The sequence below is a fragment of the Plutella xylostella genome, chromosome 22 (genome assembly GCF_932276165.1).
Source record: "Plutella xylostella chromosome 22, ilPluXylo3.1, whole genome shotgun sequence".
Classification (NCBI taxonomy): domain Eukaryota; kingdom Metazoa; phylum Arthropoda; class Insecta; order Lepidoptera; family Plutellidae; genus Plutella; species Plutella xylostella.
The window spans coordinates 6879216-6894377 of record NC_064002.1 but is presented as its reverse complement, the minus strand read 5'-3'; the positions used below and the strand labels follow the sequence as shown (position 1 = coordinate 6894377).

Here is a 15162-nt window from a genome sequence, read left to right as displayed (position 1 = left end):
TTTTTACAATCAACGTCCAGATCCTGAAAAACAGTATGGTGCATGAATCGCTGGAACGTTTGCGCGGCGTTACGCAACCCAAACGTCATGCGCGGGAATTCAAACAAACCAAACGGCGTGATTATTGCAGTTTTCTCTATATCTTCTGGTGCAGTGCTAATACAGTGATAAGCCCTATTTATATCAATCTTAGAAAATACTTTCTTACCCGTTAGTATGTACGTAAAGTCAGATAAACGAGGTATCGGGTATCTGTCCGGCTTGGTAATAGAGTTTAGTTTCCTATAATCCCCACATGGACGTAACTCCCCATTTTTCTTGGGTACCACATGAAGTGGACTGGCCCAAGGGCTCTTTGAAGGCCTACATATACCTGTTTCCTGCATAAAACGAAACTCCTCTTGTACTTTCTTATATCTAGATGGTGGTAACGGTCTAGCTCGAGCGTATACTGGAGGTCCAGTTGTTTCGATGTGGTGAAAAACACCGTGTGTAGGTACTTCCTTATACGATGCAGGTTTAGTAATATTTACGTACTTACATAACAAATCATGAAATGGGTGCGTATCCTCCACTGTTGTCACGGTGGGTTGATCCACCTCCACTATACTGGCAATAGATTTCAATTTTGTCAAATCATCAATTAACCTAGAGGAAGATAAATCCACAATCAAACCGTGGTGAGCCAAGAAATCTGCTCCTAATATTGGTTGCGTTACCTCCGCTATAATAAATGTCCATTTATACGGTCGACGTAAACAAAAGTCCAATATCATTGTTTTTGTACCGAATGTCTTTATCACACTACCATTTGCTGCATATAGCTTATATTCACTACAATCACTCGCGAAATGGTTATACTTCGACACAGGTAACACAGATACGTTAGCACCGGTATCCACCAAAAATTTTAGTCCACTTTTTTTATCTCTAATACACAGGCGTTTGCTGATTATACCGGTACAGCTGCTCGCCTCTGGCTGCACCGAATCTAGTTTTTTCCTGCTTCTGACTCCTGCTGCTTCTGCCATGCGCAAGGCTGAATGCACTTGTTGGCCTTTCCTTTGTACCGGAAGTGGTAGAAGCACATCCAGTTAGGGTCTCCTCTCCTTACGCGTTCAGACCGGTCGCGACTTCGTGACGCAGAGCGATGACTCTTCCATCCGTTACGACCAACTGACCTGCCTCTTGACCTCGACGTCTCCATGTTGTCCAAGCGCCGCGTGAGCTGAGCTATCTGCTCAACGAGGGTAGCCTGCGTGGCTGATGAACTGGGTACGGCACTGCTCCGCATACATGACAGCTCCTGGATCTCAGCAAATCGGGTCGTTTCGACTACCTTATCTGCCATGCCAGCCAGTTTCTCTAGATCTTTCACTTCACTCACCGTCAGAATTGCCTGTACTGCTGATGGTAGATGCCCCATCCACAGCATATTTAATGTTTCATCATTGAATTTTTTCTTTGCCAGGTCTCGCATCCTCCTGAGTAGTTGGGAGGGTTTCTGGTCGCCTAGCTCCAGTTCCTTCAGCAGCTTCTGGACCTGTCGAACTTCAGACTCCTCATAAACAACGAGAAGTCGAGTTTTAAGCGCTTCGTATTTCTTTGTGTCAGGAGGCGTTAATACAATATCACTGACCTGCTCGACGTGCTCGCGGCTTAGCTTTGCTATCACTAAGTTATAGCGTGATTCGTCGGCCAGCTTCTGATTGGCCACCACCGCCTCGAATTGGGCAAACCACAGGCGTGGGGACTCCTTCCAGAAGTCCGGTATCCTGCTGGACACCGTGATCTGCGCCAAAGCGTTTTCACCGGCCGGAAGTGACGGAGAAGGGTTCATGATTGCACTTTATCGGTCGCGGTTCACTTCAATCGTCGGGTCACCAATGTTGATTTATAAGTTTGATTTGTTAATTTTGTATCAGTATTGTAATTTTGTGATTTCTGTTTTGTTAGATATTGTATGTTTCAAGTTTAAAGCTCCGTAAGAGAGGCTTTTGTAACATAGGTATTACGTATTGTACTTGAAAATTTTTGAGAAAATTTTTGAAAAACGGGGAAGTGATGTAGCGACACATGTTATAGTCACGTTTTGCAATGTCAGCTTTCTAGTAACTTCCAGTAGCGATCAATGCGCAGACGCTAGTCGTCTCGCGCCCGTCACTTAGAACACACTTAAGAAAATGTAATTTGGTTCAGTAAATAGTTTGGCCTCAAGAATCCTGCATTCGTCATTTACCACAACCCCATAGTCACCCAACATGTAACCCTAAAAAAGTCCAAAATATAACTAGCATGGCATTCATTAATCTTTTAATATTATACATTAATCTTTTATTTTTTTCAAATCTATCCATAAAATCAAATGGTTGCCATTATTTACTCATTACGTTAAGTAAATCTACTACTTACTAGTAAATCTACCTGATCCTTATTAGGCGTCCCTGAATTTTCACTATCCCTAAAGTTTTTGGTTCACCTACCAGTAGAATAGCAGAGTAAATAAAAGTTACTTTACCCCCCTAGTAACTCACATTTTTTCACCCATAATATAGGTTATTTAAGTAGTACCGAGGATGACTATTTTATATTTCCAGTTTGTTTGGACGCCTGCGTTTACATTAATTATTTTGTAATTGAACAATAATTCTTAAAAAAGAGAGCGTTAACATAATAATATATCTTCCTTCTGGATACTTTTTTCTCGCGGAGAGGATCGTAATTTCCAGTTAACCGTCGTCGTCTTCAAGCGATCCAGTCACTCTCAATCAATTGATCAAATCGTTCCATCATTCGGTCTTACCGTTCACTTGCCCGGAAAATTGGTTAGCTTCAATTAGATTATGTAGGTGATAGTCCAGTGATAGACTAGCGCTGAACTATAACTGGTGCTCAATTGTAGTGCGGATATTATTATACAGTTTGCAGATCACTCTTTGTTTCTAACAATGACCCAGTTTCAGATGAGTAAATCTATCTAATGATAATAATGATAATGATAATAATGATCAAGTGTAATATTAAAATCATTCATACTTTAGTTTTGATTATATTGAAATAAGTACTTAATGTATTTCCAGCCTCTCAAAGAATTCGTTGAACTCCTTCCACCTTTGGGAAATAATTTGTTAAAAATGTCCTAAATTATTAAATTTTGTAAAATGTAGCAGGCAGATAATTATATATGAAAGTTGTCTTATTTTATTTTAAGTACCTGCAGCGTACCGACCACACATAGAAATTACTTATTTATATTTACAAAATCCGGCAGCAGAACTGTTTAAACTAGTCACCGTACGCCAGATGCTGCTCGACCTCACAAAAAGTTCACAATAAGAGCACAACAAACTGCATGCGCGGGGGAAGTTTTTGGGTTCCCGGAAAAAATAGGTTTTCAATTTAATTCATGTGTCGTGAACGTTCCCGTGTGTCTCAGAGACAACGTGGGTGTATGGAAATGAGAATCCTTTCATCAGGTTAAATGAGTTTTTTGGATAATGCATTTGAAAGTCTGTATGACTACGAATTTTTATTTTCGACCATATAAAATGGTGATGTGAGGTACGACACGCCACACGGATTATGTCTTGTCTCCTCCTGTTGTAAATTGGTAGACCCATGACTCATTTGCATGACTATAGTCACGTATGTACTGTAGTTTAGTTGGTATTCGCACCCAGATTGTATAAATTGTTATCATTTTAGCAAAATAAACAAAAATTGGCCTTATTTCTATTTATTTACCTACGAAGACGGGTGAGTTTACATGATGAATTTTATCTATTTACTATAGTTTTAGAGCTTATTGTAATAAGTAGAGTGCATACCTAGGTATCAAAGTCGAAAGAGGAATACAAACTAGCCCTTTAATAATATCCAAAAGTGAAAGGAAAAGTTTAATATCCGTCTCCGTCGTTTAGTTACATAATATTTTTTCAAGTTTAATGCAAAAATATCCTTACCTACTATAAAACAATTTGTAGACTCAGCCTTATTGGTGGCGCCAGCCATTATAGTAATCTAAAGCAGAACAATACCTACTAACGAATACTAAAATTTTCCAACGTATGAGGCGTTTAGTATGACGTATTCCTTTATTCCTAACTACACGAGTATTTACCTTTGCGATAATGCAATTGTATCATTTAAACATTGATAAATTATATCATGACACTGAACTTTAGCAAACACGACTATTATCACAGTAAATTGAAGGAGCAAAGTAAATATATATATTTGTTGTTCTACAAGTCATTCCATTAATACATTTACAATCTATGTTAGTTGCAATTGGGAAACGATTGGACAAGCTTGTTTTAAAAATATGGACAAATCAGACCTGCCCGAGGAGCAGCCATTGAAACCGGAGAATAAATCAAATGAAGCGAAACCAAACACAACATGGAAAGAAAAGCTCATAAATATTAAAAACAATGTGACTTTAGAACCGATTCTAGCTTCTTACGTAGTACCTGGAGTCCTAGCTAGGCTCGCGATGCAAAACCTTAACCTGGATAAGGCATGCCGCGTGAATCTGGGTTATGGTGATCAAGTGTGTGATGCTCTCATAGCGAAGGAGGGAGACAGGTATCACGAGGAAGAGATACAAGTGCAAAAGCTGATAGCATCGATGGAAGTGTGGAAGAATGTGCTCCTCACGGCGATCCCCAGTTTCCTGATCCTATTCATAGGCGCGTGGAGTGACAGGACAGGAAAGAGGAAAGCGTGCGTTCTTATACCGGTAGTAGGAGATTTTATCATGTGTTTGAGCAACATTTTGAACACGTATTTCTTCTATGAAATGCCGGTGCAGGTGACTATGTTTATGGAAGCTTTCTTCCCGGCCGTGACTGGTGGCTGGATCACCACGTACATGGGTGTGTTCAGCTACATCAGTGACGTCTCCAGCGAGGAGTCCAGGACGTTCCGTGTGGGCATCGCCAACCTGTGCCTGACCGCGGGCACGCCCATCGGCTCGGCGCTCAGCGGGGTGCTGCTCAAACACCTGGGCTACTACGGCGTGTTCACACTCAGTGGCTTGCTCTACTTCTTCAGTATAGTGTACGGATACTTCTATATACAGGATCCTCAAAGACCGGGCAATAAGGAAAACGTAAGAATATTTAATGAATACTATTCATAAAAATCCAATTTACTTGCAAATGTGATTACGGAATTATCTCAAATAAGGTGTTTATTTAAGGTGGAAAAAACCGGAATGTGGAATTTTCTGAAGACATTTTTTGATGTAAAACATGTAAGGGATACTTTTCAAGTGACATTCAAAAAGGGACCCAATCGCCGGCGCACAAAAGCCATCCTAGTGTTCACGGCCATTGCCTTTATTTATGGGCCGTCTTATGGTATGTTAATCAATGTTGTTTGCTATGTTTTTCATCTTAAAAATATCAAAATACGCTGGTAATTTCATTGAAATTTATATTATTTCAGGCGAGTTTACAGTACGATATTTGTTCACAAGATATCGCTTTCAGTGGGACGCTGTTAAGTATAGCTTCTTCAATACATTTTACGTGTGCGTTCATGCACTTGGTAAGCTAAATCATATTATTTATAGAAAGTAAACTACTCTGCAACAGTATATTTATAATTCTTACCTCTACAAATTCACGTAATTTTTAACTTAATTTGTGTTTCAGGTGCATTAATATCAATAAGTTTCTTTAGTCGCATGTTGAAATGGGACGACTCGGTTCTTGGTCTGATATCCAACTGCAGTCATTTTGTCGGCGCTATTCTATCGGCCCTTGCCAAAAATGGATATGAATTCTACTTAGGTATATTATGAAATTTAATTATTATATAATAATGTGAACTCGAGAATGTCCACGAGTCTTTACAGTAATATAATGATTGTACTTTGTTTTAGCTATTGCCGTAGAAACATTCAATGCGTCCTCCTTTACAGCTTTACGATCGATCTCATCTAAATTAGTCACAAGCGATGAATTGGGTAAGTTAAAATAAATCTACTTTTCAAAAATCCAAACCCAGCCGAATAGCTACTCAAAAAGTGAATGTAAGCATTACCTGCATATCGTGTGCGCAAAATTTATACAGGGTGGTGCCAAAAGGGTATACTAAGCCGAAACCTACATGTGCAGCATGTTATATCTAAGCCCGAAAATAGAACATCCTGTAGAATTTTTTGCAGCGTTACTTTAGGTTTTCCTCACTTCAAGACAAGTATCTCGTATACTGAGTTTATTATTTCTCCAGGTAAAATGATATCCCTATTCAATCTGATGGAGATAGTGACGTCGATGGTGTCGGGTCCGGTGTACTCGTGGTTCTACATGATGACCCTCAGCCACGACGCCGGCGCGTTCTACTACATCAGCACGGCACTGTCTGTGCCTGCTATGGGCATATTTATGTGAGTGTGTGGAAAAACTTAGGGCCAATTGCACCAACATGTAAAATTTAGATTTAGTGTTAAATCACGATTTATGCCATAAATTTATATGAAGTAACGTTTCTTATGTCGAGATTGGACACTAAATATAGATTTAACGCTTTGGTGCATGTCACTCTTAGATAATAATTTCGAGTTGCAGAAGAGAACTGTAAGCTAATGTCGACATTAAATCGATGTCCGTCTCTTTCTGTTCATAATTATATTGTCAAAGCAAGGCAGCAACATACATACATAAAAAAAAAAATATTTAAGCTAAGTCGTAAGTAGCATGTATTAGTTCCCTCCCCTTACTTTCTGTTCTCTGAACCTTCTAGGTCGGTAGGTCGATTTGTAGAGAACATTCGTAAATGCTTCGGAAATTCTGTATTTTTGCCCATATTAATAAAAATCAGCCTGTATAAATTTTATCTGAGGTGTATTTTTTACAAATAAAATTTCATAAAATATCGGGTGGTGATTAGGTGAGCTGTTTGAGGGTTAAGAATTTATCGTAATAATGATTTTATATTTTAGGTGGTTCTTCATACAGCACAGAACAACATTGAAACAGGAAAAAGGGGAAACAGTTCGGATGACCAACAGAAATCTGGTTTCATCGAAAGAAAATAGTTTGATTAATAGCTTAGATTTGGCTGATGAAAAAGTAATACCGTGAGTCAGGTAATATAAATATAAATTAATAAATAAGTCAGGTAGTAAATAAACTTATAATAGTTTAAGTAAATTGATCTCCACTCAAATAATGATAAGTTGTAATAAATAAAGGTTATCATATTTTCAACATGTTTTAGATTGTAAGGACAAATGCTATGAATAGATTTACAAAATACACATAAACTGCGTTTTTTTTAAATATTGGCGTTGGTTTACATTTTAATAGTTTTAATAAGGTTAACTATGTTGTGCAAAGTAAACAAACTGAAAAGAATGTTATTAGCCCCAACTAAACTTTAACTATGAGATGAACTGAAAACCTCAACAATATAGCGTTGGGTTTACTCTCTAGTTTTTTGATTCTGCTAAAACATTTTTATATAAAGGGAGCTTATAGAGGATTTAATAGAGAGAGCTTTGATTATTTATCAATAAATGTAGTTAACGTTTTTTATTCAGATTTAACGTTGTCAAATGTACCTGCGTGAAGTTAGCAGCCTAAAGTTAGCAGCCTATGAATATGCGACCAAATTAAGATGGTCACTTCACTCATCCTGTTCTTATTCAATTAAAATGTATGCAAAGGCTTACGTTGTGTATAGTAGTAGTACTATATGCTAATAAAAATTTAATACAAACCAATATTGTCAAAATTAGCATAATTCTAACTTATTTAAATTAAAGTCAGCAGCCTAAATGGTCCATTTGTATGGAGGCACCTGGAAGTTGTCCAGATGCCAGCATCTCACCTAGTTTATTTTGTGTATATTTCCATAAACAAAGGCTGACAGAAGTTTCATCAACATTGAAAGAGGATAACAGGGGTAGCCGGGCCACTTTATAACTGATTTTGGTGAAAAATCGTCATTTTGTATGGAGACACCTGGAAGTTGTCCAGATGCCATCATCTCACCTAGTTTATTTTGTGTATTGACTTATAAGTAGTAGCTGAATGAAGTTTCATTAATATTGAAAGAGGATAAAAGGGGTAACGGGATGAAAGAATGAAATAAAAAGTTAGCAGCCTAAATGGTGACTTTGTATGGGGGCACCTGGAAGTTGTCCAGATGCCAGCATCTCACCTAGTTTATTTTGTGTATATTCCCATAAACAAAGGCTGACAGAAGTTTCATCAACATTGAAAGAGGATAGCAGGGGTAGCCGGGCCACTTTATAACTGATTTTGGTGAAAAATCGTCATTTTGTATGGAGACACCTGGAAGTTGTCCAGATGCCAGCATCTCACCTAGTTTATTTTGTGTATTGACTAACAAGTAGTAGCTGAATGAAGTTACATTAATATTGAAAGAGGATAACAGGGGTAACGGGATGAAAGAATGAAATAAAAAGTTAGCAGCCTAAATGGGGAATTTGTATGGGGGCACCTGGAAGTCGTCCAGATGCCAGCATCTCACCTAGTTTATTTTGTGTATATTCCCAAAAACAAAGGCTGACAAAAGTTTTATTAACATTGATAGAGGATAGCAGGGGTAGCCGGGCCACTTTATAACTGATTTTGGTGGAAATACGTCATTTAGTATGGAGACACCTGGAAGTTGTCCAGATGCCAGCATCTCACCTAGTTTATTTTGTGTGTTGTTGCATAAGAAAAGGCTGACAGAAGTTTCATCAACATTGAAAGAGGAGAGCAGGGGTAGCCGGGCCACTTTATAACTGATTTTGGTGGAAAAACGACATTTTGTATGGAGACACCAGGAAGTTGTCCAGATGCCAGCATCTCACCTAGTTTATATTATGTGTTGACTCATAAAAAAAGGCTGACAGAAGTTTCATCAACATTGAAAGAGGATAACAGGGGTAACGGGACGAAAGAATGAAATAAAAAGTTAGCAGCCTAAATGGTGAATTTGTATGGGGGCACCTGGAAGTCGTCCAGATACCAGCATCTCACCAATATTATTTTGTGTATATTCCCATAAAAAAAGGCTGACAGAAGTTTCATCAACATTGAAAGAGGATAGCAGGGGTAGCCGGGCCACTTTATAACTGATTTTGGTGAAAAATCGTCATTTTGTATGGAGACACCTGAAAATTGTCCAGATGCCAGCATCTCACCTAGTTTATTTTGTGTGTTGTTTCATAAGAAAAGGCTGACAGAAGTTTCATCAACATTGAAAGAGGATAACAGGGGTAGCCGGGCCACTTTATAACTGATTTTGGTGAAAAAACGACATTTTGTATGGAGACACCTGGAAGTTGTCCAGATGCCAGCATCTCACCTAGTTTATTTTGTGTATTGACTTACGAGTAGTAGCTGAATGAAGTTTCATTAATATTGAAAGAGGATAACAGGGGTAACGGGATGAAAGAATGAAATAAAAAGTTAGCAGCCTCAATGGGGAATTTGTATGGGGGCACCTGGAAGTCGTCCAGATGCCAGCATCTCACCTAGTTTATTTTGTGTATATTTCCATAAACAAAGTCTGACAAAAGTTTTATTAACATTGATAGAGGATAGCAGGGGTAGCCGGGCCACTTTATAACTGATTTTGGTGGAAATACGTCATTTTGTATGGAGACACCTGGAAGTTGTCCAGGTGCCAGCATCTCACCTAGTTTATTTTGTGTGATATTGCATAAGAAAAAGCTGACAGAAGTTTCATCAACATTGAAAGAGGATAACAGGGGTAGCCGGGCCACTTTATAACTGATTTTGGTGTAAAAACGACATTTTGTATGGAGACACCTGGAAGTTGTCCAGATGCCAGCATCTCACCTAGTTTTTTTTGTGTGTTGTTGCATAAGAAAAGGCTGACAGAAGTTTCATCAACATTGAAAGAGGATAACAGGGGTAACGGGACGAAAGAATGAAATAAAAAGTTAGCAGCCTCAATGGTGACTTTGTATGGGGGCACCTGGACGTCGTCCAGATGCCAGCATCTCACCTAGTTTATTTTGTGTATATTCCCATAAACAAAGACTGACAGAAGTTTTATTAACATTGAAAGAGGATAGCAGGGGTAGCCGGGCCACTTTATAACTGATTTTGGTGAAAAATCGTCATTTTGTAAAGAGACACCTGGAAGTTGTCCAGATGCCAGCATCTCACCTAGTTTATTTTGTGTGTTGTTTCATAAGAAAAGGCTGACAGAAGTTTCATCAACATTGAAAGAGGATAACAGGGGTAACGGGATGAAAGAATGAAATAAAAAGTTAGCAGCCTAAATCGGGAATTTGTATGGGGGCACCTGGAAGTCGTCCAGATGCCAGCATCTCAACAAGTTTATTTTGTGTATATTCCCATGAACAAAGGCTGACAGAAGTTTCATCAACATTGAAAGAGGATAGCAGGGGTAGCCGGGCCACTTTATAACTAATTTTGGTGAAAAAACGACATTGTGTATGGAGACACCTGGAAGTTGTCCAGATGCCAGCATCTCACCTAGTTTATTTTGTGTATTGACTTACAAGTAGTAGCTGAATGAAGTTTCATTAATATTGAAAGAGGATAACAGGGGTAACGGGATGAAAGAATGAAATAAAAAGTTAGCAGCCTAAATGGGGAATTTGTATAAGGGCACCTGGAAGTCGTCCAGATGCCAGCATCTCACCTAGTTTATTTTGTGTATATTCCCATAAACAAAGGCTGACAGAAGTTTCATCAACATTGAAAGAGGATAGCAGGGGTAGCCGGGCCACTTTATAACTGATTTTGGTGGAAAAACGATATTTTGTATGGAGACACCTGGAAGTTGTCCAGATGCCAGCATCTCACCAAGTTTATTTTGTGTGTTGTTGCATAAGAAAAGGCTGACAGAAGTTTCATCAACATTGAAAGAGGATAACAGGGGTAACGGGACGAAAGAATGAAATAAAAAGTTAGCAGCCTAAATGGTGACTTTGTATGGGGGCACCTGGAAGTCGTCCAGATGCCAGCATCTCACCTAGTTTATTTTGTTTATATTCCCATAAACAAAGACTGACAGAAGTTTTATTAACATTGAAAGAGGATAGCAGGGGTAGCCGGGCCACTTTATAACTGATTTTGATGAAAAATCGTCATTTTGTATGGAGACACCTGGAAGTTGTCCAGATAACAGCATCTCACCTAGTTTATTTTGTGTATTTACTTACAAGTAGTAGCTGCAAGCAAAGTTAGCAGCCTCAATGGGGAATTTGTATGGGGGCACCTGGAAGTCGTCCAGATGCCAGCATCTCACCTAGTTTATTTTGTGTATATTTCCATAAACAAAGTCTGACAAAAGTTTTATTAACATTGATAGAGGATAGCAGGGGTAGCCGGGCCACTTTATAACTGATTTTGGTGGAAATACGTCATTTTGTATGGAGACACCTGGAAGTTGTCCAGGTGCCAGCATCTCACCTAGTTTATTTTGTGTGATATTGCATAAGAAAAAGCTGACAGAAGTTTCATCAACATTGAAAGAGGATAACAGGGGTAGCCGGGCCACTTTATAACTGATTTTGGTGTAAAAACGACATTTTGTATGGATACACCTGGAAGTTGTCCAGATGCCAGCATCTCACCTAGTTTATTTTGTGTGTTGTTGCATAAGAAAAGGCTGACAGAAGTTTCATCAACATTGAAAGAGGATAACAGGGGTAACGGGACGAAAGAATGAAATAAAAAGTTAGCAGCCTAAATGGTGACTTTGTATGGGGGCACCTGGACGTCGTCCAGATGCCAGCATCTCACCTAGTTTATTTTGTGTATATTCCCATAAACAAAGACTGACAGAAGTTTTATTAACATTGAAAGAGGATAGCAGGGGTAGCCGGGCAACTTTATAACTGATTTTGGTGAAAAATCGTCATTTTGTAAAGAGACACCTGGAAGTTGTCCAGATGCCAGCATCTCACCTAATTTATTTTGTGTGTTGTTTCATAAGAAAAGGCTGACAGAAGTTTCATCAACATTGAAAGAGGATAACAGGGGTAACGGGACGAAAGAATGAAATAAAAAGTTAGCAGCCTAAATGGTGACTTTGTATGGGGGCACATGGAAGTTGTCCAGATGCCAGCATCTCACCTAGTTTATTTTGTGTATATTCCCATAAACAAAGGCTGACAGAAGTTTCATCAACATTGAAAGAGGATAGCAGGGGTAGCCGGGCCACTTTATAACTTCCAGGTGTCTCCATACAAAATGTCGTTTTTCCACCAAAATCAGTTATAAAGTGGCCCGGCTACCCCTGCTATCCTCTTTCAATGTTGATGAAACTTCTGTCAGCCTTTGTTTATGGGAATTTACACAAAATAAACTAGATGAGATGCTGGCATCTGGACGACTTCCAGGTGCCCCCATACAAATTCCCCATTTAGGCTGCTAACTTTTTATTTCATTCTTTCATCCCGGTACCCCTGTTATCCTCTTTCAATGTTGATGAAACTTCATTCAGCTACTACTTGTAAGTAAATACACAAAATAAACTAGGTGAGATGCTGTTATCTGGACAACTTCCAGGTGTCTCCATACAAAATGACGATTTTTCACCAAAATCAGTTATAAAGTGGCCCGGCTACCCCTGCTATCCTCTTTCAATGTTAATAAAACTTCTGTCAGTCTTTGTTTATGGGAATATAAACAAAATAAACTAGGTGAGATGCTGGCATCTGGACGACTTCCAGGTGCCCCCATACAAAGTCACCATTTAGGCTGCTAACTTTTTATTTCATTCTTTCGTCCCGTTACCCCTGTTATACTCTTTCAATGTTGATGAAACTTCTGTCAGCCTATTCTTATGCAACAACACACAAAATAAATTAGGTGAGATGCTGGCATCTGGACAACTTCCAGGTGTCTCCATACAAAATGACGTATTTCCACCAAAATCAGTTATAAAGTGGCCCGGCTACCCCTGCTATCCTCTTTCAATGTTGATGAAACTTCTGTCAGCCTTTGTTTATGGGAATATACACAAAATTAACTAGGTGAGATGCTGGCATCTGGACAACTTCCAGGTGCCCCCATACAAAGTCACCATTTAGGCTGCTAACTTTTTATTTCATTCTTTCGTCCCGTTACCCCTGTTATCCTCTTTCAATGTTGATGAAACTTCTGTCAGCCTTTTCTTATGAAACAACACACAAAATAAACTAGGTGAGATCCTGGCATCTGGACAATTTCCAGGTGTCTCCATACAAAATGACGTATTTCCACCAAAATCAGTTATAAAGTGGCCCGGCTACCCCCGCTATCCTCTTTCAATGTTGATGAAACTTCTGTCAGTCTTTGTTTATGGGAATATACACAAAATAAACTAGGTGAAATGCTGGCATCTGGACGACTTCCAGGTGCCCCCATACAAATTCACCATTTAGGCTGCTAACTTTTTATTTCATTCTTTCGTCCCGTTACCCCTGTTATCCTCTTTCAATGTTGATTAAACTTCTGTTAGCTTTTTCTTATGAAACAACACACAAAATAAACTAGGTGAGATGCTGGCATCTGGACGACTTCCAGGTGCCCCCATACAAATTCCCCATTTAGGCTGCTAACTTTTTATTTCATTCTTTCGTCCCGTTACCCCTGTTACCCTCTTTCAATGTTGATGAAACTTCTGTCAGACTTTTCTTATGCAACAACACACAAAATAAACTTGGTGAGATGCTGGCATCTGGACAATTTCTAGGTTTCTCCATACAAAATGTCGTTTTTCCACCAAAATCAGTTATAAAGTTGCCCGGCTACCCCTGCTATCCTCTTTCAATGTTGGTGAAACTTCTGTCAGCCTTTGTTTATGGGAATATACACAAAATAAACTAGGTGAGATGCTGGCATCTGGACGACTTCCAGGTGCCCCCATACAAATTCCCCATTTAGGCTGCTAACTTTTTATTTCATTCTTTCATCCCGTTACCCCTGTTATCCTCTTTCAATATTAATGAAACTTCATTCAGCTACTACTTGTAGGTCAATACACAAAATAAACTAGGTGAGATGCTGGCATCTGGACAACTTCCAGGTGTCTCCATACAAAATGTAGTTTTTTCACCAAAATCAGTTATAAAGTGGCCCGGCTACCCCTGCTATCCTCTTTCAATGTTAATAAAACTTCTGTCAGTCTTTGTTTATGCAAATATACACAAAATAAACTAGGTGAGATGCTGGCATCTGGACGACTTCCAGGTGCCCCCATACAAAGTCACCATTTAGGCTGCTAACTTTTTATTTCATTCTTTCGTCCCGTTACCCCTGTTATCCTCTTTCAATGTTGATGAAACTTCTGTCAGCCTTTTCTTATGAAACAACACACAAAATAAACTAGGTGAGATGCTGGCATCTAGACAACTTCCAGGTGTCTGCATACAAAATGACGTATTTCCACCAAAATCAGTTATAAACTGGCCCGGCTACCCCCGCTATCCTCTTTCAATGTTGATGAAACTTCTGTCAGTCTTTGGTTATGGAAATATACACAAAATAAATTAGGTGAGATGCTGGCATCTGGACGACTTCCAGGTGCCCCCATACAAATTCACCATTTAGGCTGCTAACTTTTTATTTCATTCTTTCGTCCCGTTACCCCTGTTATCCTCTGTCAATGTTGATAAAACTTCTGTCAGCCTTTTCTTATGAAACAACACACAAAATAACTTAGGCGAGATGCTGGCATCTGGACAACTTCCAGGTGTCTCCATACAAAATGTAGTTTTTTCACCAAAATCAGTTATAAAGTGGCCCGGCTACCCCTGCTATCCTCTTTTAATGTTAATAAAACTTCTGTCAGCCTTTGTTTATGGGAATATACACAAAATAAACTAGGTTAGATGCTGGCATCTGGACAACTTCCAGGTGCCCCCATACAAAGTCACCATTTAGGCTGCTAACTTTTTATTTCATTCTTTCGTCCCGTTACCCCTGTTATTCTCTTTCAATGTTGATGAAACTTCTGTCAGCCTTTTCTTATGAAACAACACACAAAATAAACTAGGTGAGATGCTAGCATCTAGACAACTTCCAGGTGTCTCCATACAAAATGACGTATTTCCACCAAAATTAGTTATAAAGTGGCCCGGCTACCCCCGCTATCCTCTTTCAATGTTGATGAAACTTCTGTCAGTCTTTGTTTATGGGAATATACACA

At 39.0% G+C, this 15162-nt stretch overlaps 2 protein-coding genes across 3 annotated transcripts; one reads left to right on the top strand and one right to left on the bottom strand.

The window, feature by feature from the left end:
* Positions 1-991: 991 nt before the first annotated feature.
* On the bottom strand, positions 992-1840 carry LOC125490288. Its single transcript, XM_048629102.1, has one exon. The coding sequence runs from the start codon at positions 1838-1840 to the stop codon at positions 992-994; it is 849 nt and encodes a 282-aa protein (XP_048485059.1).
* A 2423-nt stretch (positions 1841-4263) lies between these two features.
* LOC105392573 (proton-coupled folate transporter) lies at positions 4264-7216 on the top strand. Of its 2 annotated transcripts, none has more exons than XM_011564233.3 (7): positions 4264-5113; positions 5204-5363; positions 5452-5553; positions 5661-5798; positions 5930-5974; positions 6241-6397; positions 6953-7216. In XM_011564233.3, exons 1-7 carry the CDS (start codon positions 4325-4327, stop codon positions 7092-7094), a joined length of 1533 nt encoding a protein of 510 aa, XP_011562535.3. In that variant the 5' UTR covers positions 4264-4324; the 3' UTR covers positions 7095-7216. The 2 variants fall into 2 exon arrangements, with proteins under 2 accessions (XP_011562535.3, XP_011562527.3); XM_011564225.3 differs by having other exon boundaries at positions 4266-5113; positions 5891-5974.
* Positions 7217-15162: the final 7946 nt, after the last annotated feature.

Excerpts from the sequence above, each read along its gene's own strand:
- LOC125490288 (XM_048629102.1), bottom strand. The coding sequence starts at position 1,840 with ATGAACCCTTCTCCGTCACTTCCGGCCGGTGAAAACGCTTTGGCGCAG.
- LOC105392573 (XM_011564225.3), top strand. The coding sequence starts at position 4,325 with ATGGACAAATCAGACCTGCCCGAGGAGCAGCCATTGAAACCGGAGAAT. Across the intron at positions 5,114-5,203 it reads GACCGGGCAATAAGGAAAAC|GTGGAAAAAACCGGAATGTG; the intron begins GTAAGAATATTT and ends TGTTTATTTAAG. Across the intron at positions 6,398-6,952 it reads CCTGCTATGGGCATATTTAT|GTGGTTCTTCATACAGCACA; the intron begins GTGAGTGTGTGG and ends TTTATATTTTAG.